Source organism: Carassius auratus, chromosome 47 (assembly GCF_003368295.1).
Source record: "Carassius auratus strain Wakin chromosome 47, ASM336829v1, whole genome shotgun sequence".
NCBI classification, from domain to species: Eukaryota; Metazoa; Chordata; class Actinopteri; order Cypriniformes; family Cyprinidae; genus Carassius; species Carassius auratus.
Window position 1 is genome coordinate 2,708,230 of NC_039289.1, and position 27,272 is coordinate 2,735,501.

General features: G+C 35.9%; 1 protein-coding gene and 1 long non-coding RNA gene across 6 annotated transcripts in view; one reads left to right on the forward strand and one right to left on the reverse strand.

Moving 5' to 3' along the window:
• Positions 1–175: 175 nt before the first annotated feature.
• LOC113064784 (uncharacterized) lies at positions 176–16,241 on the forward strand. The gene is made up of 5 exons (XR_003278892.1): positions 176–258; positions 575–657; positions 1,357–1,505; positions 13,988–14,024; positions 15,389–16,241. It is a non-coding gene; the product is annotated as an uncharacterized LOC113064784 (long non-coding RNA).
• LOC113064783 (double-stranded RNA-specific editase 1-like) overlaps positions 2,344–27,272 on the reverse strand; it is a 29,849-nt gene continuing 4,920 nt past the window's right edge. Inside the window, exons 3-13 of one of the 5 annotated variants that reach the window (XM_026235713.1) lie at positions 23,532–23,570; positions 13,269–13,295; positions 11,362–11,430; positions 9,443–10,380; positions 8,490–8,604; positions 8,244–8,412; positions 6,519–6,670; positions 6,241–6,409; positions 4,901–5,082; positions 4,638–4,816; positions 2,344–4,524 (exon numbers count right to left, since the gene is read on the reverse strand). In XM_026235713.1, the coding sequence (XP_026091498.1) occupies positions 4,348–4,524; positions 4,638–4,816; positions 4,901–5,082; positions 6,241–6,409; positions 6,519–6,670; positions 8,244–8,412; positions 8,490–8,604; positions 9,443–10,380; positions 11,362–11,430; positions 13,269–13,278 (2,160 nt within the window). In that variant the 5' untranslated portion in view covers positions 13,279–13,295; positions 23,532–23,570 and the 3' untranslated portion in view covers positions 2,344–4,347. Of the gene's footprint in view, positions 4,525–4,637; positions 4,817–4,900; positions 5,083–6,240; positions 6,410–6,518; positions 6,671–8,243; positions 8,413–8,489; positions 8,605–9,442; positions 10,381–11,361; positions 11,431–13,268; positions 13,296–16,265; positions 16,515–23,531; positions 23,977–27,272 lie in introns of those variants that run through there. The other 4 variants (XM_026235712.1, XM_026235714.1, XM_026235717.1 and 1 more) reach the window with 4 other exon arrangements.

Below are 27,272 nucleotides of genomic sequence, written 5' to 3' on the forward strand. Positions count from 1 at the left end.
TTTAAAAAAAAAAAAAAAAAAAAAAAACTCAAAGGTTCCGACATTGTTTTGTTGTTGTAATTTTCACATATGTAAAGTAAAAATAATACATTTTATTTTGTTACTTGTTTTCATTTTTAAGGGTTGGCATTAAAGCCGAACATTTTGGCATATTACATAAATTAATAAAAATTAAATAAATGCGTCATTAACGATGAAGTCCAGGAATTGCACAGCTACTCAGCTACTTGTACTGCACGACGACAATGGGCGGGAAACGTGAGTAAAACACTGTTTCTGAATAAAAAGTTTGATTATACGCTTAATAAAAGAGTATAAAATTAAAATATCGCAAAACCAGAGGCAAACATTGGCTTGCCACTGAAAATAACCACACTATCTTCAACAGTGCCAAAGCTATTACAATTATAACTGTAAAGTAAAATAATAATGAATTAATATCAGGTCTCCTTCAAACTGTGAATGTAAAAACTGTTGTTATGTCCTACTTTAACTACTATTTTTGTATTATTACTTTAGAATATTTACATATACATGTCTATTTAAATGATTCTAATTCTTTTTTTGCGAGGAGTATTTCTTGTTGACATCTTGGTGAAACTGTAACGTCCCTCATGTTAGAGTCCACATTCTCAGAAGCACGTTTCTTCACTGCAGGTAAGGTCACATTTTCAGCACCAGATCAGGTGAAAGATTCACTGTTGATGCTCTGTTGTATATATAATTATAATGTTTACTTGAGGTAAAAGGAACAAAAATTATGAGATGTCCATCCAAAATGTAAATTTGTGTGCTTTCTCAGAGATTTTGGTACTCGAGTCAATTTTCTTTGAGGTAAAATGCTTTCATCCAAAAGCCCCTGACATGTTTTTTTTTTTCCACACTTCAAATCATCTTATCTCGCTTTGGCAATTTGAAGCAACCGGAAAAAAACGCCATGTTGTGCTCGCACACAATGCCTTGAAATTACACTTAACAAAAACAGCTTAAGTGGAGTGAGACGCACATCTTTGACTCCAATGACAAGGGCAGAAAGAGCGCCGCTTTTTTCTTTTCTTACACTTAACCTCCTGAAAGGCTATTTTGAGATAAAGGTTGAAGCTGGAAGCCTTGAAAGGCGTCTAATGCTAATCCTGCCTCACCTTGAGTCTGATCGAACTCTGAAAATCATCCATAAATCTCAAATCTCTTGTTTCATCCCTAAACCAATAATACATCCACGCAGTTTGCACAACGGAGGGCAGCTTTCTTTTCTCACACTGGAAGATCTCTGAAGTTAAACATGGTGCTGAGAGTTGGTAAAAGTTTTTTTTTAGTTTTGATGGCGGATAAGGTTACTTTATTTTGTTTGTTCAGGTTTCGGTGAAGCGCAGAGATGAGGCAAATCCATATCCATGCCTGGATTATCTTCCTCTCCCTCACCTTGCACAGGTGTGGAGAGCTGATATGGCCCAAACCCACATGCTCCCGCTGCACCATGGGAAGAAGTGGGACAGATGTGAATGGTAAGCCACAGGTTTGCACTGATTATCAGAAACCATCTGGTCTGACCACTATTGGATGTGGCATATCAGCATCTTGATATGCCACACCTGTGAGGTGGATGGATTATCTCGGCAAAGGAGAAGTGCTGACTAACACAGATTTAGACAGATTTCTGAACGATATTTGAGAGAAATGGCCTTTTTTGTATAAAGAAAAAGTCTTAGATCTTTGAGTTCAGCTCATGAAAAATGGGGGCAAAAACAAGGGGGTTGTATTTATAATTTTGTTCAGTGTATATGTCACCCTGGACCACAAAACCAGTCTTAAGTCGCTGGGGTATATTCTTAGCAATAGCCAAAAAAACATTGTATGTGTCAAAATTATCGATTTTTCTTTTATACCAAAAAGCATTCGGATATTGAGTAAAAATCATGTTCCATGAAGATATTTTGTAAATTTCATACCCCTAAATATATAAAAATCTTGTAATGTAGAAATTTCAATTTTGAAAAAAAAAAAAAAAGTTTTGTCGTCCAGGGTCAAATATGGGAAAATATTCCTTTGCAAAACTACCTTTGCAATGAAATGACTTGCATACACTTAGTTAAGATAATTTGACGTTCATGAAATCAAGCTGATTCAGTCATATGAAACAATAATGGAGACACCACCCTACAAATGTCTGCTTGAATATTTAATGCCCCAAAAGACACCAATAAATATACCTATAATTATAGCTACCTATCAAGTTCCTATCACATTCAGAGGTGAACAGAATCAGCAAAACGACACAAACTGGACAAATAATCGACCAATTGATTAAGTTTAAAAGTTGATCAAACCATTTTATTATGCGATCCTACCATTTTAATGTTCATTACATTTTAGTACTACAGTACTGCTTGAAATGTTTAGGAAATTACAGTTATTGAAACTTCACGAAATTATTTCCAAATAATTCTGCCAAATGCATAAATGTAAATGTAATACAAATATTTGTTCAAATCCAGGGTTCATGACTGAGGCCAGAAACTCCAGAATTTTTTGCTTTTAAAAGTTCTTGCAGTCTTCAGCGAAACAAGGGGCTTCAGCCCTCAAACGGATAAATGGTAATGTAAAAAGAGAAAAAGAGGAGAAACACTCTAGAATGGGAATTAAAGGAGGCACGTATAAAAGCACTTTAGCTGAAAGTGCCATTGTTCAAAGACCAATCCGGCACAACAAGCTCAGATAAACATAATTTCCCTCTAGTCACTGCGATTATCACACTGCTAATCACTTCATTTTGCATGTCGCTATTGCAGGTAAACAAAAGATCATAATTTAGTGGAATTTGAATTCCAGAAACGAATCCACTCTTTTGTTCTTAAGAACGCACAGAATACTGATCATGTGTTATTAATCCCTCACCAAGTCTATCAAATTGTTTGGGTATTTAAAAAAAACGTTCAAGCTCTCAAAACTCAGTTTTTTGGAAATTAAGTACGACTTTCAGGATTATAAGAGAAATGATGCAATTACGCTGGAGTTGTTTGGGAAATGTTAGAAAACTTGAACCAAAAGTTCGACAGACCAAAATCAATGAGAATGGTATACACAAAAAATGTCTGTGGCCTGGTCCTAAATGTTGCTCTCAGTCACTTTGGTGACATAATGCAGCATAGACTGTTGAGTTGAAACCCACTGTGAAGTTCACATTAGTGCTTCGACATTAGTGCACTACGGCTACAAAGCACCCTTCTAAATTGTAAAGTGATGAATGGAACACCCTACGGTTCTGTGTACGTCATGGATGACATGCAAAGAGGAACACAAATGCACATAAAACAGCCATTTGAGGCAAGAACAAAGTAATCAGTGTAAAATCTAAAGCAATTTTCTGGAATCTGTAACATTGTAAATTAGTGTGTACATAATTACAATGACTGAAAAATCACAGATGATCAAACTTTTGAGTTTTTCGTTTTTTACGAAACAAATCTTCCCCAATTGCCACCTGATTAACTTCGATTTCTGATGATACAATGCAGTCTTTATTGTTTTCAATAAAATGGCATCACATTCTTAATATCAAACAAGAACTTGTGGTTTTAGACAAAAACACGTACATAAAAAATACATTTATAACTATTAAAAAACAAGCAAGCAAAAAAACACTGGGTTTTCACTTTACCCAAAGCCTGTTGGGTAATTTTGTTGGATTATTTTTAGCTTATTTAATTTAATTTTGTTTTTAGCAATTACTGCTGTTGGCCTGTATTATTATAAATAATCGGCTTATTATTTAAACAGCTAATTATGTCCCATCAATGGGAGGCTTGTTAATAGCACTTCATTTTCTATATACCATAGTCTGTCTGAATACTCAGGTAGCTGTGCAGTATCCCTCACTTATCACAGCTTGACTGTTATTTAAGCACCTTAAGTTAGCTAAATGTAAAAAACTAAAATGCATTTGAAGTTATGTAATGTATATTAGGGTGTTTAAAAAGGTGGCTAAAAGCACAGTACCACCACTGGTACTAGAAGTACCAACTATCGGTATCAGATGTTTTTCTTATATAACAAATATGTCTATCAGTACATTTTGGTAAAATGAAGCCAGAACCGTGAAAGTCACCTGGTTTGGTTTAGTGCAAGGTATTGTCCACCTTTTACCTAGCACCAAGTTTTCAGCATTTTTTTTTAACCAAGCCATTTTTGAAGTGAACACAACCGTTTTCAACAGATAAAAGAAACCATGCAATTCTTAGTAATAACGGAGGCAAAAATATAACAACTGTAGAGGTTAGATTAAAACCTTGCATTCCATGCTGATGTACAAAAGATCTCTTGCAGACAATCCTTTTCTCTCTGTTTATCTTAAGAGGTAAGGGAAAACTGGTCTTGTTCGATGGGTTTTTCAACCCATGCTCCAAGTCCCGCTCTGTAGAAAGCTTCGAAGAGAGTCTGTTTGGCATTGTGATATTCCACTGCTGCTTGTTTTGCGTCGTGGTAGGAGCCTTGCCGGGATCCTTGGATCCGTAGAGTTTCACTGAGCTGAGAGAGGTAAAGGGATAAGTTACCATATTTATAAAAAAAAAAAAAAAAAAAAACCTGGATAGTTATTATTTTTCCATAAACCATCATCCAGCTTTACAGAAATGCTTCACCTTGGCATGTAGACCGACCCAGCGACTATAAAGGGCGCGTTTACAGAGATGAGACGGTCTTCCGAGATCATCTTTTCCTGTGGTGGCATTAATGATCTCCAAACCCTGATCTCCGACTGTCCAGTTGACGCTGAAGTTGGGTGCTTTCCCAGGTTGCCTTGCTTCTGTGTTACTAATACCTGCAGAGGAGGGATGTCACAGACATGGCTGGGCAAAGAGCTGAGAAAACTCATCCAATCAGTAATTCATTTGAGTTGTTTTACCACTAAGAAGAGGTCTGTTGAGGGCAAATGGTTTGGGCAAATCATCCATGTCTGCAATGCGCTGGTACACGGCTCTGGAAAGATGGTCTGCGTGGTACAGACTTCCCAAAATTAAACTGGAGAAATAGATGGGTTCTGTAAAGTGACTCAGAAGAGACCCCTGCACTCCGATCATGTTCCATCTACAGGGGGAATAAGAAAACCACAGATGTTTGAGAAGTACAGGTGTTGCATGTGGGAAAAAGGAGTCGCCCCCTGAGGACATACAGCATGAAACTTATGCCACCTTACAAACCGTACCATGAAGGAATTAAACAACATGCTGATGTCAAGAGAGTGCATGCGCACACAGTCATATTTACAGCAACCATAATAAATCACTGTGATTTCTCCAAATCCTTCAGAATGAGTTTTTTCCCCCAAAGATGATGAATGAGATCTGAGCTCACAAAAAGCCTCAGCTCACAGTTGGATGATAATGATTGCATTTAACTGGAGTGGGTTTCTTGGCATCCATGCGGATTTGCTTGTGGCAGCAGGCTTCCCTCAGCGGGAAGGCTGTTTTTTAGAGACCATAATCAGAGCCCTAATCAGGGACCCAATGCCCCTGCTCTAGGGAGCCCTCTGCTCTGGAGAGAGCTGAAGTGATTGGGGTTTCAGAGCCAGGGAGGCAGCCAATCAGCTTCTTTCTGCGTGCTGATGGATGCAGGCGGCGGAATGCTAATGGGAGGGACTCGTTAAAGGTAGTGGGGGTGGGTGGAAGTTGAGCATTAGCAAAAAAGTAAGATGGTCATGTCATAAAAATATAATAATAATAATCAAAAATTAAATTATACTGTCAAAGTTCAGAAAAGTATTAAAAGACATCGTCAGAATAGTCAATCTGCCATCAGTGGTTCAACCATAATACTATGAAGTGACAAGAATACTTTTTGTAAGCGAATAAAACAAAAATTACGACTTTATTCAACGATTTGTCTCCTCTGTGTCTTTCCACATCACCGTAGTGCCATTTTGGAGAATCTGAGCTGTATGCATGCAACTTACACTCTTCTGTGTCAGCCGCGCCACAAGGATACGTTTTCTGCATGTATTTACGCTTTGATTTGAAAGAAAACAGCGCACCCTTGTGGCACGGCTGACACAGCTCATATTCTCCAAAATAGTGCTACAGTGAGGTGGAAAGAGCCTTCCAGTTTTCATCCAAAATATCTTAAACTGTGTTACGAAGACTAACATAGCTTTTACGGGTTTGGAACGACATGGGGTAAGTGATTAATGACAACATTTTTATTTTGGGGTGGAGTAACCCTTTAAGTCCTCCACTGACAGCATCATACCTGGCAATCTTGTCACTACACGACATGGTTAGCAGTCGTTCTCCCTGCAACACTCCATCCCAGGTCTGAATGGTGTTACTCGTACGAACTGGTATTGTCCCTTCTCCAGACTCAATCTTGGTTCGCAGTTGTCCGCGGGCTTTGCGGTTCGGATGTCGGTCACCCTGGTCTAAAAAGAGTGTGCTAGAATTTAGGTAACTACTTTGTAAAAAAAGATCCTTATTTTATTGTGGCATACAACAACAAAATGAGCAAATCCATCCATCCATCCATCATACCCTCGGCACCAGCCTCGTGAGGGGAAAAGATCCGGGCATCTCCACAGGGCGATGTGCTGATGTACAGATGGAACTGAATATCGTCTTTTAGCTGGTAGCCATGTTCACTACACCATCTGAATATGGATTTCTCATGTTCCTCAGTGCTGTCGCTAAAGAGAAAACACACACACTTGTGAGATCTGTGATGTCAACTGAGACAATTAGGAGGGCTTTGAAATGTCTATAATGTAAAACAGGCCCTTGGCCTGACACCCTTCTCATCAAATCTGTCATTTATTATTTCACAGTGAAGAAAGGTCATTACTAATTGATTACACAGGCATATCCATGTCCAAATCAATTCACATCAAATTGGCATCTGAGAAATTTAATATAATATGAATAGTTTGTCAATGATTATAAAATAAAGGACGATTAGACAGTATTGCTACCACCCAAACAATAATACATATTTTTATAATTACTATTATTTATTAATATATAATTATTATTAAATAACATTAAAGGTGCTATAGAATGCATTGATACAATATTTAAAATTGTCCCTAGAGTGTGTATGATACATTTGATTTCAAAATAAGCCACAGATAATATTTTATAGTTTCTTGAAATTGGCACTTTTAGGGTAATAGCCAAAACTCTCCGTTTATGTGTATGTCCCCTTTAAATGAAAATAAGCTGGTTTTCCAGCCTCCCTTTTTTTTTTTTTTTTTTTGGCTACTTTAACACTATTTCCGCAGGTTGCTTTTCATGTCCATAGTTTGAATCAACCCCAGTCATGTGAAATTTACCAGGGAACCATCCTCAAAACGCGATAGGACTAGTCTTGAGTAGCAATTGGGAGTTTTTTTTTGCGAAAACCTGGCAACCCTGCTCCCTTCTTAGACGAGTGCGGAGCTACAAGAGCTCATGCTCGCGGACATACCACCGGTATTACGGTTTAACTGCTGGTGACCGTTTTACTGATCTCACACATTGCTTCCAAACGCATACGATCATTTTGATAGCACATTTAGGCAGCATCAGTAAAAACAGGCAGGGACAATGGTAGCTTTAGCAACATTAGCCTTACAGAGAGCAAAGAAGCGCTTTTAGAAAACAAAATGTTTGATGCTTACTTTTGAGTCTGGACGTCTGTGCACGAGCATTAGTATCGATCCCTTTCAGAAGCAATCTTTGCACAACTTCATCGCTGAACTGACTCTTGTTTGTGAGGCAGTCCGATGAAAAATGTTAGCACAGTATATAGGAATTTTCCGGGTTATTTCTTTTCTGGGACAGTTCCTTCTAAAATGAAATTTAACCACTGTGTCCTCTGTGGTGGAGACACCTATGTTTGTTGGTGTATCCCTACAGACGACACTTTTAATATCTTTTGCGATGGCGCTGACATCTCTCCAGCAGCTACAGCAAGAGAACAGTAATGGCGGACTGCTGCTTCTCACTCAGGGCTGTTTATATGCTAAAAGGGCAGAGAGCGTCACAAAAGGGCGGGATTTTCACAGACTATGTCGTCACAGTCTGGAACTGCTCATGTGGAGAGACTGTTTATGATTTTTTTGGGGATTAAAAAACAACAAGTGAGTGGATTTTTACCATTATAGGCTGGTTGTTTTCACACACTTCGGCCACACAACTTTGTTCAAACACCTTATAAAAGTGATTTTAGCATTCTATGACACCTTTAAACTGACAGTCGTAACATGATACAATGTGTTTCACCTGAGGAAGTATTCCAGCTGACTGTACAGGTATCTGATGAGGGAGCGACGTGCGATGATCTCAGCGTGGCAGTCGTTAAGGGCCAGTCCTCGATCACTCATGTACTCCCCATTTATACACTTGGTTCCCGTGCTGACGCATATTACCTGAGCATCCTTCACATCCGTACCTGATAAAACGGTCAGCGTGATTTAGCCAAATAGCACCTAATTCAGTGTCCCAGTCAAAAGGATGCATTGTGCTCACCAGTTGTCATGACAACACCGGCAAGGACTTTCCGCCGTGCATGTGGAGACGTGAAGTTATCCGTCAGCTCACTGAACTTTTCCACAACTAAACGGGAAACAGCATCCGCGAGGACCTGAGGAACCCACAACCATAACTGTACAAACAACTGTACACTGCTAGCAACGGTGCTAGCATGTCACTTAGCTAATCAGCAACAATGAAACTGTTACAACAGAATAAATTCCAAGGATGCATTAAATTTATGCTTTTAAAGACAGAACATGCATCCATTTGAAAATAGCTGACAGAATGGCAAATGCAAGACATTAACTGACACAGACCTTTTAGTGAAAGATCTGTTTAGACAGAGTGGTAAGAGAGATGTGATTTCCTGTTTGAGAAGTGCTTCTGTTTCCATTTTTAATGAAGATTCTGTTTATTCTCTTTGGTTGTTATGAAGAGGGAATGGGAGGGATTATGAACAGGATTCACTAATGTGTAAATAATGCCATGTACACTGGCGCACCAATTAAATGTTTAATGCTCGAGTTAATTTGAAATCCAACTGAAACGTTTGCGTAATTAAAATTGTTCAATGAAGACTGGCAGGAGCTTAATAAAAGACAAACGATAGCTAAGCAAAGCTACTGAACCATAGCATTTAATCGCATTTAAATTGCTTTTTCAATATCAAGCTTGATCAAATGCGAGACAGAGTTCCTATGTATTTGGCCATATAGAAACTGAATTCATTGATGACATAGTTATGTTCATCGTAGCCTAAACTTAGTCCACTATATGATGCCATTTTGACCAAACAATGACCACTTAGACAGTTAACACCTAGTGTTAGCATGGGGGGAATACTATGAATGTAGGAAAAACACAACAAGATATTTTTATATATACAAATGTGATTATTTCATAAGAGAGACAGGCAAGTGCAGTATGTCAGTGGCCACAGTTCTCACCTGAGGCAGGTGTAGCTGAAGTCCCTCTCTGGGGATTGGCTGTCGGGACGGTGTCTGGTCCAGTTGCATGTTAAAAAGCCCTGACAGAGCCGCTTGGGCCGCCCTCGCTTTCGCCAGCTTTTTATTCCGTCCGGAGCCTTGGAACATCTGACTATCTACGGTAACTGCCATTGTAAAGTTCTTGGCATGGCTTTCACCGCTCTCAGCCACAAACTCATACTTCAGACCTGGCCGAAGCTCATTTAGGACCATGACAGCGTTTTTGCCACTGCCTGTAGGGGGCGTTGTGAGTGCAGGGGGTAGTTGGAGGGGAGGATATGACCCGTTGTTGTTTTTCAGCACCACGGGCAAATCAAATCCGTTTAGGGAGCAAAGAGACCCACTGCTGCCAAGACTCAGGTAGAAGGGGTCTTCAGGTGGAGCGGGTGTCTCAAATCCATTAAATAGCATGTCTGGGAAATCTGCTTGATCTGAGGTGAAGTCTGTGTTAACAGTCAGCGTGCGGCCCATCGCGAGGTGAGCTTCGGATGCATTTGGAAACTGAACGAAAGAGCGTAGTGCTTTTTCGGCTGCATCCAATTTGGCTTTTTTCTTCGTTGGGCCTGAGCCTTCAAATAACTGTCCATTAACCTCGATGGTCATAATGAACACAGGAGCGTGTACCGGCCCCGACTGAGACAGAAGTTTGTACTCCAGTCCCGGTTTGATTTCGTTCAGTTGCATGAGAGCATTTTTCGGCAAGACTGGCCCTTGCGGTTTCCTGCGCTTCTTGGGCCGGAATCTGGAATGTCCGTGACCTTTGTTGCCCTCCTCCAATGGGCGCTTCCTGCTCAATCCCCGAGCGTTCCCATTGGCTAAGTGAGGCCCCACCCCCAGCACCTCTTTGGAGGAGAGGTTGTCCAGGTTGCGGTTTTCTTTAACGTCCATGCTACACGAACCTGTGATGTCCAGAGAGAGTAACTTACAATGCCTTCCATGCAGGACCTTGTAAATGTAAAATTTAGGGATTCTTTCATCTCACTTTGTAGCTGGATTGAAATGATAGCATCCTAAAAGCAGGTTTAGTCGAAAACATTTTACATTATGATACTGTAATATTAATATGGTTTAAAAATATTAATATTGCTTTCATAATATTTTTTTTAACTATGACACTTAGCTAAAAAGCAAATTGCCTTGTTAACATAAAAGAACAAATTGAATACCAAACTTTCAGTTTTTACATTATTTAGATTAAAAAAAATTAATTGTAAATACCTACATTTTCCTGGGAATCCAGATTCTTTCCCCCAAATATATATTTTTTGACTGTATTATTAAATAAAGAATGTGTGATTTTGACCCTTACTAAACAACAACTGCAAACTACCAACGCAAAGAACATCATATCAACCAGTTGCCAAAGTTGATGGAAATGATTGTAAATTCTCATTTATAACATCCTGCAGTAAAAGCTTGACAAGTTACTCCATTTGGTGCTCAGGAAATATAAATTGAAAGAGAGAGAGCAGACATACAGAAACAACTGATGAAGAAAATCAAACTCAGATGTCGGTTTGGGACAATCTTGTCAATAGTGTCTACAGACATAATAGAGTGATATTATAAAACTTGTTCAGTTGCACAACAGCATTGTAGCCAAAACTGGCTCTTGTGTTTTCCTGTGATTCTTGGGCATCATTGAAGGCCTTGGTTGACTTCCACTAGAGACCTGTCCTATTCCTTTTGGGTCGCCAAGGGCTTCCTTCATAGTTCTGTCTAGGTTGTGGTTTTCATCTATGTCAAATTAAGCTTTTTTTTTTTGTCACTTGCAATAATGCATAAATTAGAACACTGTTGAAACTGAAATATTTTTTGTTATGCACATGTGAATTTCCAAAGAGATGGAGGTAGCTATGGAAAAACGACTGAACACTCACTCATGCGTTTCTCTTCATCCACATCCAGATTGCAGAGCTTCTGCTGCCCCCTGGGCCGCCCACCGGCTCCTAATGCAGAGAAACCAAGACCATTTAAAATTCATCTCCAATCATGATTCCTGCTTACTGAAGTCATCTGTTTCCACTTACACCCTCCGTCTGCTTCCTTAATGAGGTTAATTAACCAGCTTTAATGATGGGAGACATCTAATGTGCAGGTGCAATTATTGCCCAATTAAATGCTAATATTCCCCAATGAATCAGTGAAAGAGACAGGCAGAGCACACTATGAGAAAACAGTCACTTTTAGCACTCGAGCCTAAGCTTGAGTGTGAACGGAAAACAGTTTAGAGGAATTAAACATCTGTTGGTGAGGAGCAGTTCTGTTTATTGGATCTAATACTTGAACATATTAAAAAACTGAGGTCATACCAATTAGAAACAGCATCAGAAAGGAAAGCTGATTAGCATATGGGATTTAACAATCACTTTTTGCTCAAAAATCAAGAGAACATTCATTCTCTGGCTTTGCCACACCTCTGTAGCAACATTCACAAAATATTTTGAAACCAATATTGGCAGAAACAAAATAACTGAATCCAAAGGCAGGGAAATATGGAAGCGTCTATACAGATATAGGCTTGAATGAGGATATGGCCGTCAAGATTTTCATCTCAAGAGAGTCTGTGATAAACAAGCCTGAGAAGCTTGATAAATCACGAAAGCTATTAAAGAAAGAACAAGTCCTTGGTGAACAAACATGAAATCAATATACCTTGCTCTTAGAAACCATTATGAATGCAAGAACTGGAAAATAAGATGTCGGGAGTTGGATAAAATCCCATTCTGAATGCGAAATCTGTCCACATTACACTCAGAGATAAGTGCACCTGCTCGTTGATGGCGATCACCGATTGATGTTGATGACGGTAAAACTCCATAATAGAAGGCTTAGCTGTTGTGAACTCCATGAAAATGAAAGCCCGTGGGATAATAGGAGGCATTTCTCACAGTTTTATACCTGACACATTAGCTAGCGGTATTGATAAATTAGCCAACATCACTCACCATTCAACATCTGCTTTTATAAATGAAAACATGCACACGGGATTGTTTTCATATTACATTTATTGTATTTTTCTTGACCTCAGTTTTTCTTTGCACTATTGTTAGGTCATTAAAGTCAAATTGGAGTCAGACTGTATAAAATAATCATTAAACTTGCCTGTGGCTATAACTGAACTTTTGGCTTAAAGTTCTTAAAGAAAAAAAAAACATTAACGGAGTGTTTAAGATATCAGCTATCAGCTCAAGGCATTTTCGAGTTGAAATGGCATCACAGATACTGTAAGCACGTTGGGAACTGCATTTGGTGCTTTAAAACAGCACGGGACGGTGCATTAAATGCCACGGTTGTTCAGCACCATGGAGAGCTGTGAGCTAAAAAAGATGAATTCAGGACCATGGAGAGCAGACGGCTTCGAATGCACAGCAGTAGATGTACGATCATGAGACGAAGCCTGAACGTGAGCAAACATTGGTCTGTTTTAAGATCCTGATCTGTTCAACATGGGCTCAACCAATGGTGTGAGTTTGGGGCATGGCATCTGTCTGACTGAATAATATAACAGGCAATGACAGTGTTCAGAAAACCTGTTTGAAAACAATTTATTTTCCTTTTGGTCCCACAAGTGACACAGAAGTTTGTACTCAAAGAAATCATTTCCACCTGAAATCAACACTGCAAGACTTAAAAGAGCCCTTTTATGCTTCTTTAAACAATAAAATGCATACAAATTAACTTTGAAAACAGATCAAAAGGATTTACGTTTGCAAAGATCGTTTTAAAACGCATGAAAAATTCAACTAACAATATTTTTAACAGACACTTAAGACATTCTGCCTACCTTCATTCATTGTGGTGCTGATGATCCCTGTGGGGGAAAAACCAAACATGTAGTTACTAAATAATTTACTAGACTTAAAAAAAAAAGGTCTTTCCTGAAATATTGGTTAGGCACCAAACAATAAATAGTTCTGCTTTTAAATGTGAGCTCAGCTTTGCAAATGTGTCATGGTCTCTATGAACTCTTAGCACACAATGCTAACAGCCGGTCACAGGCTTTAGCATCAGAGCTGATCAAATAAAGCTCGCCATCTTTCAGACAGTTAGCAGCTGCCAGTACTGCCATGTCTTCTCCACAAGACTTGTAACATTTCTATGACAGCATTCGTTTAGTGTTGACTCCGTAGGGACTCTGCGGGCAGCAGCAGGGCTGTGTGTCAATACGTAAAGCCAATCAAGTGATTTCACTATTTAACACATGAGCTGAGACACACACACCAACAGTGATAGAGAGAGCTAGAAAAATGGAGTCAGACATACTAAGACAGAAGAAAGCTGTATTTTTTCCCATCCAGTTTATATTGAGTCTAAAATTCAGCAAAAAACAAACAAACAAACAAACAGAAATTTGTTACTCATTTACAAAAACGTGTTAGATTATTATTATTTATTTATTTTTGTCAATGGGATCCAATCCATTTTTTTGGACCCCACTGATTTCCATTATATGGACCAAAACAGTTAAACATTTTTTAAAATATCTTCTCTTGTGTTCTGCAGAAGTCAGTCAGTCATGCAGGTTTGGAACGACTCGAGGGTGAGTAAACAACATGACTTTTAATGTTTGTTTGAACTAGAAGTAAACTTCTAAAAATGTGAAAAGCCCCTATTATTCCTAACAGATGAAGCAGCAAGCACAGGTGAGATCAGGTCGGATAGATAACACACTTTATCAGCAAAGCTCCAGGCCAGACCACATGCCACAGAGAAAGAGTGAGAGCGAGTGAAAGTGAGAGGAGGACACGGCTGGTCAAACCTGAACCGCTTGAGCTAAAGCTGAATTTATTTCCCCCTCCAGTAGATTAAACTCACAGTCCACCCCCAGGACTTCACTCCATTACACTTGGTCTTGAGGAAATGGGTTTTTTATCTCCATGTTTGAGCATGAGAGACTATGGCACAGGGTGTAGAAACGTTTAAGTAACCAGGTTTATCTAATTTGCTGTGCCCCATTTCTGTTCAAAATTCAATAGGCATCCATAAGAAAATAAGTCGGCATTTGTGTGTGTATGTGTGTGTGTGTGTGTGTGTGTGTGTTTTCACCCAGCTGATGCAAGAAAGTTTGTAATCCTTGCTTGAGGATTATTTCCCACTGCAGTCTTATTCCTAGACAGCAGTAAACTGAGAAAATAATAATAATAATAATACTAAAATTGAGCTGCGTAAAAAAAAGAAGAAGAAGAATGTACTTCTTATTTTAAACAATTTTAAATAATTAAATTAATAATAACAACCTTTATCATATTTTTTATTTATCATTATTATATAAATATATACTAGATGCAATTTACAAATATATTAATAAATATACATGGGTCAATTTCTTTAAATAAATACCATTAAATTGATTCATTCAATTCGCCTTTAGAATTTGAAAATATCAAGAACAACAACAAAAATTATTACTGAAATATGAAATTCCCATAATCTTTCATAAATAGGCTCTGTTTTCTAAACATTTCTCCATTCTTTCTCCCTCACAATAATAAAGAGATAAATAATAAATATGAATGAAGTATTATTATTATTATTATTATTAACCAATAAAATATTAATAAAATATTATATATATATATATATATATATATATATATATATATATATATATATATATATATATATATATATATAGTTTTTATAATCACATTTATTATAATTATTTTTATTTACACTTCTTACAACTCTCTTCACTGCTTTAAAAAAAAAAATGTATCAACTGGAAAGCTGCTAAAGCTACTAAAACAACTGCTTATCAAGACCTCCATCCAGCAATTTAAGAGACTGTTGGCTCCAAATGAACAGCGTCCATCAGAGCATCATGATTCTGCAGAAGTGAATTAAAAGGTTATCTGTTCACTAAAGAAATGAATGATACAATCTTTTATCTGTTCAATAACACAGGTGCTCATCTGTGACTGGCGGCGGCGCTGGACTGGATTAGTGAGAGATCAGCCGCGTCAGCTTCACACATGAGGAGCTGTCTGACCTGAACCTGCTCTCTGCTGCCTTCAGCAACGACACCACAGTCTCAGAGAGAGAGAGAAACAGCACGAGCTTTTAAAAATAATGCTTGAGAGCTACAGCACAGCAGGCAGAAATAAGGCAACGACTAGTATGTAGGAGGACAGCAACAACAGCTATCTGAACTACAAACACCTTTCATCCAATAGATTTCCCGTTTTCCGTTCCATTGGATAACTTTAAAATAGCTTTTTCATTAATTGTTTATATATAGGAAAAGTGACTTTTCAATGACTAAAAGGCTGAATTGAATTAATTTAATAAATTTAAATGCAATGATTTCATGCCAGTTGGACCCAAGTTTGACTTTTATTTGCACTGATGGCGAAAAAGTGTCAGAAATAATGCTAGCAAACACGTACAGACAGAAATCGAGCATGCTCAACTCTAAATATTATGTCTGCTGTGCAATAACTTTATTAACAAAAGAAAAAAATAAATGTAAGATTATAAAATTTATATAAAATTACTGTTCCAGCCTTTCAAATTTACAAAACATTTCCACGTTTTCCAAGATCGTAAACATTGTTTAACTATATCTTGGCATTAAAAAGCAATGCAAATGATATTAATACTAACACGAATTTGTGCAAACATGAAATCTACTCAAAATACAACAATCTGTCAATATTTTTGTAGATTCCAGTTTTATGTAGTTCAAACAATCAAACAAACATAAAAAACAAAAAAAGTCAAACAAAAGGCAAACGTTTACATAAACATTTGCAAATAACACGTTTATGATGAAAGGCTTTACCTTTGCGCTCGGATCGTTTTTTGCGTCTTCTCTTGTACCTCCTGTGAACGAGGCAGTAATACGCTCCCATGCTTTGAGAGCAGCTCTGACTCTGTGCCATGCCACCGTACACTAACCACAAACACGATCTCTCTCGCTGAAGTCAACTTCAACAGGAGGGAGGGAACGAGACTAGTCACGCCCTCGTGTTCCTGTCATTTCAGACGTCTGTCCATTTACCTTTCAGTTATCAACACACAACTGAAGACTAATAACTGTTGTTTGCCAGTTCTTATTGTTAATAGTCACCCCTTTTTTAAATTATTCTATTAAGATAAAAAAAAAACATAAAAATAAATATGAAAACAAACTAAACAAGTACATTAAAGTTATATATATATATATATATATATATATATATATATATATATATATATATATATATATATTAGGGGTGTAACGATACGCGTATTCGTATTGAACCGTTCGGTACGACGCTTTCGGTTCGGTACGCGGTACGCATTATGTATACCGAACGGTTCGTTGGAGTAATTAATTATATTTGAAAAAAAAAAAAAAAGAGAGAGAAAGAAATATAATGATATGCGTTCAACAAGGTAGCCCAATAACCCAAACAACGTAACAGGCAACGCCCCTGACACTCCCGAAGAAGAAAAAAACACCATCTTATATGTTTATGTTAGGCTACTCAGCAGGCGCTCGCTCACTCAGTACGCGCTGAAGGCTCGTTGCAAAATAGCCAATGCGTTTAACAGACTAGAAATGAGAAGATCCTCCAATAACCAACAGGTCTGGTGTTTGGGTGCACTTTGGATTCCCTTTAAGCTATAATGGTGATGGCAAGAGAGTGGTGGATAAAAAAACAACGGTATGTCGCATCTGCAACATGACAGGGTACACCAGCGGGATTAAAAAAAAAAAAAAAAAAAAACCAGCGGGAATATCTGGGATATATGCGTCAGTACTATCTGGGAAAAGACGAAAAAAAGGAGAAACATGCACGCAGCAAACTATCCCTGCAGCATTTAGAAACTATAGCTTACAGGGAATCCAACCCAAACACCAGACCTGTTGGTTATTTTAGGATCTTATATTTCTGGTCTGTTAAATGCATTAGACATTTTGCAACGAGCCTTCAGCGCGTGCTGAGTGAGCGAGCGCCTTAGGGGCCGTTCACATATCGTGCCTAAAAACGCATGGAAAACGCTAAGCGCGTCTTTCTCCTCCTTTCCAAAGCGCTCGGGCAGAAGCGCTCATGAGGCGTCTGTCTTTGCTAAGCAACAATGACGTGCTCTCTCCATGAGACGCGGAAATTTCAGCGAAGGATAAATGGATTTGCAGCTCTAAAAATCGCTTGCAGTAGCTCTGCTACTGAATTTATTTCAAAATTGCAATCCATATACAACTATGATCAGCTGTTCCTTCATCTTGGCTGAGCTCTCAACGTTGTTACGGGAAAGGATGAAGCTGATTGGTTGGTTCTTGTCACATGACCCGCGGTGCGCTTGCGGCATTCTGAAAAGTTGAGATGTTTTTACATTTTGCTGTATCTAAAACGTATCGAACCGAACCGAACCGTGACATCAGTGTATCGTATCGAACCGAACCGTGAATTTTGTGAACCGTTACACCCCTAATATATATATATATATATATATATATATATATATATATATATATATATATATATATATATATATAATTTAGAACAGCATTTAACTTAGTATAAACATGCAACTGATGCAATGTTTATGTCACCTTTTTATTAATTTAATCAAATTTAATTTGCATTACAAATCTTGTTAAAATAAGATTAAAATGACAATTTTATTAAATTATTTTAAATTCAATAATTTTTTTAGAACAACATTTACCTTACAGCATCAACATGCAACTGAAGACTTTTTATTTTTAATTTATTAAATTTAAATAAAATTTAATTTAAAGCAATTTTAATTCTCATTGAAATAAGAATATATATATATATATTAAATTGCATTATTAGTTAAAAATATAATATTAAATAAAAATACATACTCTTTTATTCATTCTAAAATTATAAATTTAATAAAATAAAATAAAAATAAATAAATACAATTCAAATTAATTACAACTGAATTTAATAAATTTTTGTGAAACCAAAATGTAAATAATGACGATGTTTTATTCCTTGCATATTAATTTCATTAAAAAAAATGTTTTTTGATTATAAAATCAATACAGATTTATTCAATACTTTTTCATTACATAAAATGCATTTAAATTAAATATATTTTTGTTAAATTAAAATTTATGTTAATATTTTATGTGAATTGATGTAGAATAATTTTAATTAAACACTTTTTTTGTTGCATTTATAAATTTTATTGTTCAAATTTCAAGTTTTAAAGTAAACACTTCAAAAACTCCATCCACAGGTAGATTCTGAAGGTGAGGTGCAAGGACCTAAAGGCTGTGTTTAGTAAAGCTCTGCCTCTCTCTGGTGGACATCCAGTATAGTGACACCAAATAATATCACTCATACAACTCCAACAAATGGAGAGTTAGCAGAGCAGCAGATCACTACATATTCACAAACGAAGCTTGCTATATACATCAAACCCGCCTGTGTGTTTAGCTTCCTTTTCTTAACAAGCCTCACAGTGTGCTTTGAGACCTGTAACAAAAGAACAGCGATATCAGCGATTTCATGTTTCAACAATCAGATCAATCAGCTGTTAAATATCAAGACATCTTCACTGTAAATGACAGATCTTATGAAGGACCAAACCTGCAATTAATCCATAAATGCCACGGTTGCCACCAGTCATCTTTAAGATATTTCCTCTGACACTAAAGCAACTCCTGCTGTGATAAGAGCCCACATGTGTGCGAACAAATCCAAGTCCAGACATGAGTCAAGTACTCATACTCTACAGGAAACCCTGTCTGCTGAACTGAGCTGAATTTCCTTCTTATGTTCAAACACTGGTAAAAGCTAAAGGATTGAGTGAGTTTTAGCAGTTAATAAGCAGCTTACTGGTCTCTGATTCAACAGACAAAATTAAATTTTAGCTAAATAATAATAATAATAATAATACCAAATTAAATAAATGAATTTAAATTAAAATATAAAAACAGTACAAGAATTCAAATTAAAATAAATAAATTAAAAAGTATTAGAAACATGGTAATATAGATTTAAAATAAAATGTAAAAAAAATACACAAAAATAGATTTAAATGAAACCATGTGAATAAAAGCTAAACGCTTAATAAACAACAACCAGTGTCTTATTAAACAATTAAATAAAATTCAATGTAATTAAAAAATAAACTAAAACATTTATAAAGTGAACAGTGATGGAAATAATAATAATAATAATAATAATAATAATAATAATACAAATTAAAAATAAAAATGTTTAAAATAAACTATTTTTTTATATTTACGTTAAACTGAACAAAATAAACAGCTGCACTCATATGAAGAAAAAAACAAATACTAGCTCATATGAAAGAGATTTGACTAATTAGATTTTCCGTTTGATTTTTGAACCCATGGACCCCCATTTCATGTTTTTTCAGACTTTGCAATTTAATATAGTGACTGAATATTACATATATTGATATTAAACCACCATTTAAACAGAATGAAACTGTAACTCTCTCTCTCACACACACACACACACACAAACTGTTGTATTGCAGGCATGGCCCTGTTGAAATATTTAAAAGCATTACAACAGACCCTTTACATTTTCTCATTACGCCAGCATCCCTTTGTTAATTCATTAAACATCTGCGCTCATAAGACTAGACCTTCATTCACATATGAACCATTGACTCAATTTGCAGACATTTCGCCAAAGCCCACAAGAGGAAACGTTCCCAGCATCCTGTCATTTCCAACTCAAATCTTCTTTTACAAAGCTTTTAGGAATCTGCTCGGGTTGTGTTCTGTGTAACATGCACAAATAAAGCAGTTCGACTCGATTTAACTGTGCAAAAAAAACACAATTAAAACACACATCTAATTAAACAAAAGTTGTTTTTTGTTTCCAAATAAAAATTTAACATCAAAACGCACGTCAAATCACAGGGTTGAAGGGAAAAAATATTATTAGAAAATGTTATATTAGTAGTTCAATCTAAGCACACTGTGACTTTTTATTTATATATATATATACACGTTTATTGCTTCAGTTTTTAAGAAAAATTTAAATTCAAAAAAGATTTAAATGAAAAGTATTAAAAACGGATGGAAAAAAACCCTCTCTTTGAATGGGGAAACATCAAATTGTTCGCAAACTGTTCACTAAGTTTGCGATTTAAATTTCATATTTGAAATCACCAAAGAAATCTGACAACAACTGTGTCATAAATGCTCTTACTCTTGTTCAAATAGCGTTATTAAAAGCGTATTTCTCAAGCTAGATCAGTCGGTGAGCATGCGCAGTCCTAAGAGCAACCGGACGCTTCTTCAGTGACACGATGACTTTACCCATTAGCCATTGGCTCTTTTATTCAGAAGGCGGGGCTTCCTGCGATTGAGCGCCCATATTTAGAGTTGCATTTTTCCCCATTCAAAACTAGAGGATTGACACGTCATAAATAAACAGACGCTCACAGAACCAGACTTTGAAAGATGCATTTGCAGTTTTCCTTCAGTCTTAAAGTCCCAGATCGTAGATCAAACTAGACAGTCAAATCTTCTGTAATCCGTCTTCCCTCAACTCTCAGCTCTCAAACCCTCACTCATCTGCTGTACAGATGGTGTCGCCTGACAGAAGATCATCAAAGCCACAGATTAGATCTTTTCCCGCTCTTGTAAAGCGCTCAATAAAGGTCAATGCTTCAGTGGAAACAGTTTGTCATGCGTGAACAATGAAACCACAGCTACTAGAAATCAACCCACAGATTAGAGAAAACTTGTCGGATTACTTGTACAGCTACTATAACGTCCGTATTCATGCTTCGTGACCTGATGATTCAGCTGTGTTTGCTAACAGCTCAAGAAACTAAACAAATCAAAGCCAAAAAACAGAGAGAAACCAGAAATTCACATCATCATGTAGAGAAAAGCCACTTCAGCACGAAAGGTCCACCTGCTGTCACTGTGTTTTAGATTGATATTCTTCTGGTTGATTAATTAGCTTCAGTTTATAAGGGTTTGGCTGGTTAACATGCTCTGTTTAATTAGATGCTGGAACTACACCATGGTGTGCACCTTTTTCCCTACAAAATATTGACTGCATTCACTAAATAGTACAGTATACTTCCATAGTGCACTGCGTGGGGCACTGCATCCCACAATGCAATGCGTTTAAACAATTTTCAACGCGATAAACAACCACAAGCACCAGCCAATGATTTTTAAAGGAACAGTTGACCTAAAAATAAAAAAACAACTCTCCGACCATTCAAGTTTGTGTTCAGTGTCTTCGTGGGAACAAATCTGGAGAAATTTACTGGAGAAGTGTGTCACTCATTCAAGAATGGATCCTCTGAAGTGGATGGGTGCCGTCAGAATGAGAGTCCAAACGGCTGATTAAAAACGTCACAATAATCCACAACAGTCCAGTCCATCATCTAATGTCTTGTGAAGTGAAAAGCTGTGTTTATAAGAAACAAATCCATCCTTCAGATGTTTTTTAATCGTCCAACCGCTGCTTCTGTCTCGAACAGTAATATTATGGATCGAGTCTATATCCATTACAGTGCATTATATTGTCTCGTCTGAATCAGGAGCGAAATATGCACAGATCCAACATTGTTTACAAGTGAAAATAGTCCAAAACTGTTTAAAACAAATGGTATGGATACCATCGCGCTCCTAATCTCTACTGAACCTGTGGTTGTTTTACGCAAGGTGATATTACAGTGACTTAAGTGCAATATGTGATATGAAAATAATGAATTCTAGTATATTCCCATCCTATTCCCGATATAGTAAGATCATCTAACCTAAGACTCTGAAATGCAATTTCTGTTAAAGAGCTCTTCTAAAAGATCATGGTTTGGCAAACTGCCCGATCTCTGTGTGCTAAGAAGACTTCAAAACCAACAAGGAACTGATGGAGATCTTGTTATAAGCACTAAACTTTGAAAGGAACCCAGTCTAAAATATTCATAAAACTTTCAACTGTTCTGATCTGTGTATTCTGTTCGACTTTTTCCCTGTGCATTATGTTTCTTCTTTCAGTTGAATCAAACCAGGCTCAATTCCACATCTTTGCACACTTCATTTCATTGCAGAATTCATACTCGCCCGGGCAAGTGGCTTTGATTGTTCTTCCTTAAACAAACTATGATTGGAATCCTAACAAAAAGGAACAAAGCATCAGCATAGAACAGTGACAGAGACTTGGTTCAAAGAATATTTGTATTGATCAAAACATGCGTCCTTCAAGTAATGTGGATTAATGTGTCCCTATTTTATATACAAGTATATATTCTGTTACACATAATATTATAATAAGTCTTTTATTTATTTGAAATGTAGGTAATGTTATATTTGTAAATAAATAAATATATGTAATTTAAAAATACTTTTAAAAATAACACAGCATATAAATTTTTCTTTATAATTTAATACTCATAATAAATAACACAATAAATTATATATATATATAATATATATATTATATATTTATTTGTCATTTTATTATATATATATATATATATATATATATATATATATATATATATATATATATATATATATATATATATAATAAAATGACAAATAAAAATTTATAAAATCAAAAAACTTACCAAACAACATAGACAAAAAAAATTTGGGGGGATGTAAATTAATAGCATTATGTAATATGTTTATTATTATTGTTAATATTATTATGTTCTATTTAAAATAGCCTACACTACACCATCATTTAAAACATCGATATGTATGATCAGATAAATATATGTATAATAATAATAATAATAATAATTGTCCATAATCAAACAAAAGCAGTTGGGACAGAGGCTCCTTTACTTGAGAGTCCAAAAACTCATCTGTGCATTTGGTTGCAACTTAGGTCAGTTTGCCTGGTTAGTAGTTTGAGTAACACACAACATAATCAACCACATCTGCATATGAGCATAAATCATATCTGAAGCTTGTGGACCACTGGATGCTGAACTGTAGATAACGGACCACTGATGGACACTCATCCTTTGATTTGATACAGGGATCTTAGAGTATTGGTAAAACACATGATAATATTAATTAAAAGCATTGCATATATGAATTTGTCCGTGATTAAATCTGAATATTACTCACTGTGTGATGCTGGGTTGATATCCAGGGGTGAGATGAATCCTGATGAACAAAAAGCGTCCAAAATGAACAACACGAAATCAAAGGGTGAATGCCAAAGGAAAGATAAATGCTGAACAGAATCTGTTTATTAAGGGTGTGTGCAGCTTTTCTCGAAACCCGTTGAATTAACGCACGAGGAGCATCACTACGTTTCACACCGTGAGTCTTTAAATTATACGCATTTGCATCTGCGAGTGCAGTGATGTGACGCAGTACTAAGCGATGCGGATACCTGATTGGCCAGAGGGTGGGCGGGCGCTTTATTCTCTGTCGTTTGATTGGCGCATAAGAGCGTGACGGGCCGAGTTCTAGCGCTGATTGGTCAGAGAGACGGAGATACGGTTTCATTTATACAGAGGTATAAACTACTACCTGAACATCAGAAAAAAATACTGTTTACATTACAAATTTGTAAGATTATATATGTATAAAGTGCAATATATTTTACTTGCCAACACATCATAATTATATTTAAACCATTATGGATATTTTAGAGTCTATCATAGTCAAAACAGACAAATAGCATCTGTCTCTCTTCCTGTAATGACTATTCATGACTCCGTTCTGTTACAGTATACACTCAACAGTTTACAGTTTTCACATTTCCATCGTGACACATATATTTTAATGCAAAACTGGAATGTAATATATATATATATATATATATATATATATATATATATATATATATATATATATATATATATATATAGTATTGCATACTTTAATATACTATTGGATACTTAAAAATGGTGTCTGACTAAATTATCTTCTAAAAGAGATGTTCAACCATCGCTAGATTATTTTTCACTTCAATGAATGAATGCACGAAAAAAAAATCTATGTTTATAGATAAATATTTTTATTTATATATAAATAATTCCTAAAGTTGAGATTCACTAATACAATGCATTCATCAAAATTCATGTACCTCTATATATTATTTAACAGAAATCTTATTAATTAGATGCGGAATTAATTCAATTGCAAACAATTCAGACACACTGTACTGAAAAGTCAAAATATAGATTCCAGGAATATTATTTCACTTTTGACACTGATTGCAAATGTGCCTACAGTTATTGCCGAGCAGATATTAAGATGGAAATGTTGATTGACTTTTAACTTCTTGTTAAAAGAAAACATTTCACCACCTACTGTAGTATCTTTGCCTATAAAGAATGAATTTAGGATGAAGCAACAAACACATGCTAAGAGGAATCTAGTGTGGGTAAGGAACATCTAATATCTACACCCACATTCCTCACGCACAAACGTGACATCTTACATATGCTTCTGCTATCCAATAATACTGAGTTTATATGCAATTGAGCATTTGATGGGCTTGAGAAGAGGATCCAGTTTAGCCGAAATGCGAATCAACAGAAATTCCTCTTCAAAATCAGGCAGCCAAGAGCCCAGTCAGGTTAATGACAGGGTTCAGGCTCCCATTTCCCTTTTATCTCTGCCCTTTCCTTCATTATGCAGCGAGTTTCCATGGAAATACAGAGGCACATGCTAAATGTCTGATATATCAGATCTCGCTTTAATTAGAGGCTTGTGAATATCTGTGATATTCAGTGAACGAATGCAGCAGGCAGAGTCAATCTATAGCGAGGAAAGCATCATTTGGATTTCAGTCTTTGACCATTTTATTGTTATAACGCAAGCTTTTCTTAGTATGTGCTGGTAATAAAGAGTAAAACATATGCATTGTCATTTTTCACTGGATTTATTTTTAACTTACCAAGAGCAAACACACACATAAAATATCTGGTATCATGATCATTAAAGCAATTCGTTTTGCATAAACTCATTTACTAAATTACACAGAGAAACTGTGTTTCCTTTATAGTGCTAATGTGGTGTCAGATATAACAAGTTATGCACAGCTCAGGATTCCTCTTTGTTTTCATGTTCTATTATGAAGTATAAAAGTGGTTTGACTGTATTTGCTTCTTTTGATGTACCAGCATATAATAAAATACAGTTCTTCAGTCTACCAACAGGGCGGCGCTGCAGAGTGGCGATTAACTCTGTTCGTCTTCCTGTTTGAGTCGTTTTCGCCATAGACATATAAATACTATTAATAGTTATTTATATGTCTATGGTTTTCGCAGGTGTTTACCAATCGCAGCTTAAAGGTTGGTGTTGAAGGCGGGATTTTTAAAAATAATGATTCGTTTGACATTGGACTTTCTTAAAATATCAATGCACAGCAAAATGTTATGTCACAAAACCAAAAGAGCGGGAATAAGCAGACCTGCTAAACTGACCTTTGAAAGTAAATATTTAAAATTTATTATATATTATATTTATTATATATTTTATTAGTACAAAGAAAATTAGGGATATTTGTAAGACATAGAAGATTTTTGCTATGAAAATTCAGGAAAATCACATACATAGGAATTATATGATGGTTATTTAAACAATTTAATTTAAATTGTGTAAAATAAAAATCGTTATTTTTAACGTTATTCGTTAGTAGTTTTAATTTTAGTTCCCAGTAACAAAGAAATGCACTGGACATTTTAGTTATTCTTTTGAAGAGGGCTTTAGTTTTGGTTTAAATGCAGGTGTTTTGGTTCATTTGGGTTTTGTTTGGTCTGCGGAGCATGAACTTCATGCACCTGTCAAAATAATGCAGCGGCAGCCAATCAGTTAAGGACATGGCTGTGAACACAAATGTTGCAGGTTCAGTTCCCAAAAGAAATGAGTCAGGAACTGCACTGCTGAGATCACCAATTTATTTATATATTTTAATTTAATTTAATAAAAAAAAACACTCAGGCCCTTTAAAAATGACATGAAACGGCATTAGCAATATGTTTAAATTATGTGAAAGAATATAGAACAGGAAACAAAACAAAAGCAATGTTCTGACATAAAAAGACACTATTTTTAATCTAAAGTGAATATTGCTGCATGTGTCATGTACAGCTCTCATGTGAGTAGATTACAGTAGGATGTCTGTTTTACTACATGCAACTTCCTGTTCCCGGATAGTGACGTCTTATCAGCGTGAGCATATTGTGTGTATTTAATGATTGTACTGACCTAGGGATCAGATCAAGTGTGACGAGGAATCTATACAGTATGTGCCTATATGTGCATGTATCAGCATAATTTCCATCTGACAGATGTCATTCACAGACCACTGAGGTCAAACCACGAATAAGCCTCTTTTATATGTGACGCACAAGATTTATGCGTTTAATTTTCATAAAAAGGAAAACCTTAAATTGTTATATTAAAAAAATATTTTATAAAATGCACTTTCTGAGCACTTCATAATAATCATTAAAAATTATAATATTCCAATTGTAAGTAAAATTGATCATTTATAATAACACCATTAAAAAATGTAAATTAATGTGCATTGAAAAAAAACTGTCAAGATGTATGTGCTTCTCTTTCAGAAAATGCACATTGGATGCTTCATAAAAAAAAGACTACATTTTTTTTTTTATAATTTAATATCGTTATAACAGTGTAACTCTTAATATAATTAATAATGATAACAAAAACAATAATTATTTAAAATAATTAAATTATTGTGCATTGAAATCATAAATATATCACAAGATGTACATTATTCACTTTCAGAAAGCGCACATTGGAAGCATTTTTAATAATTATTGTTATTAACGATTTCATTTTATGATAACATTCTGATTGTTAGTATAAATGAATAATAAT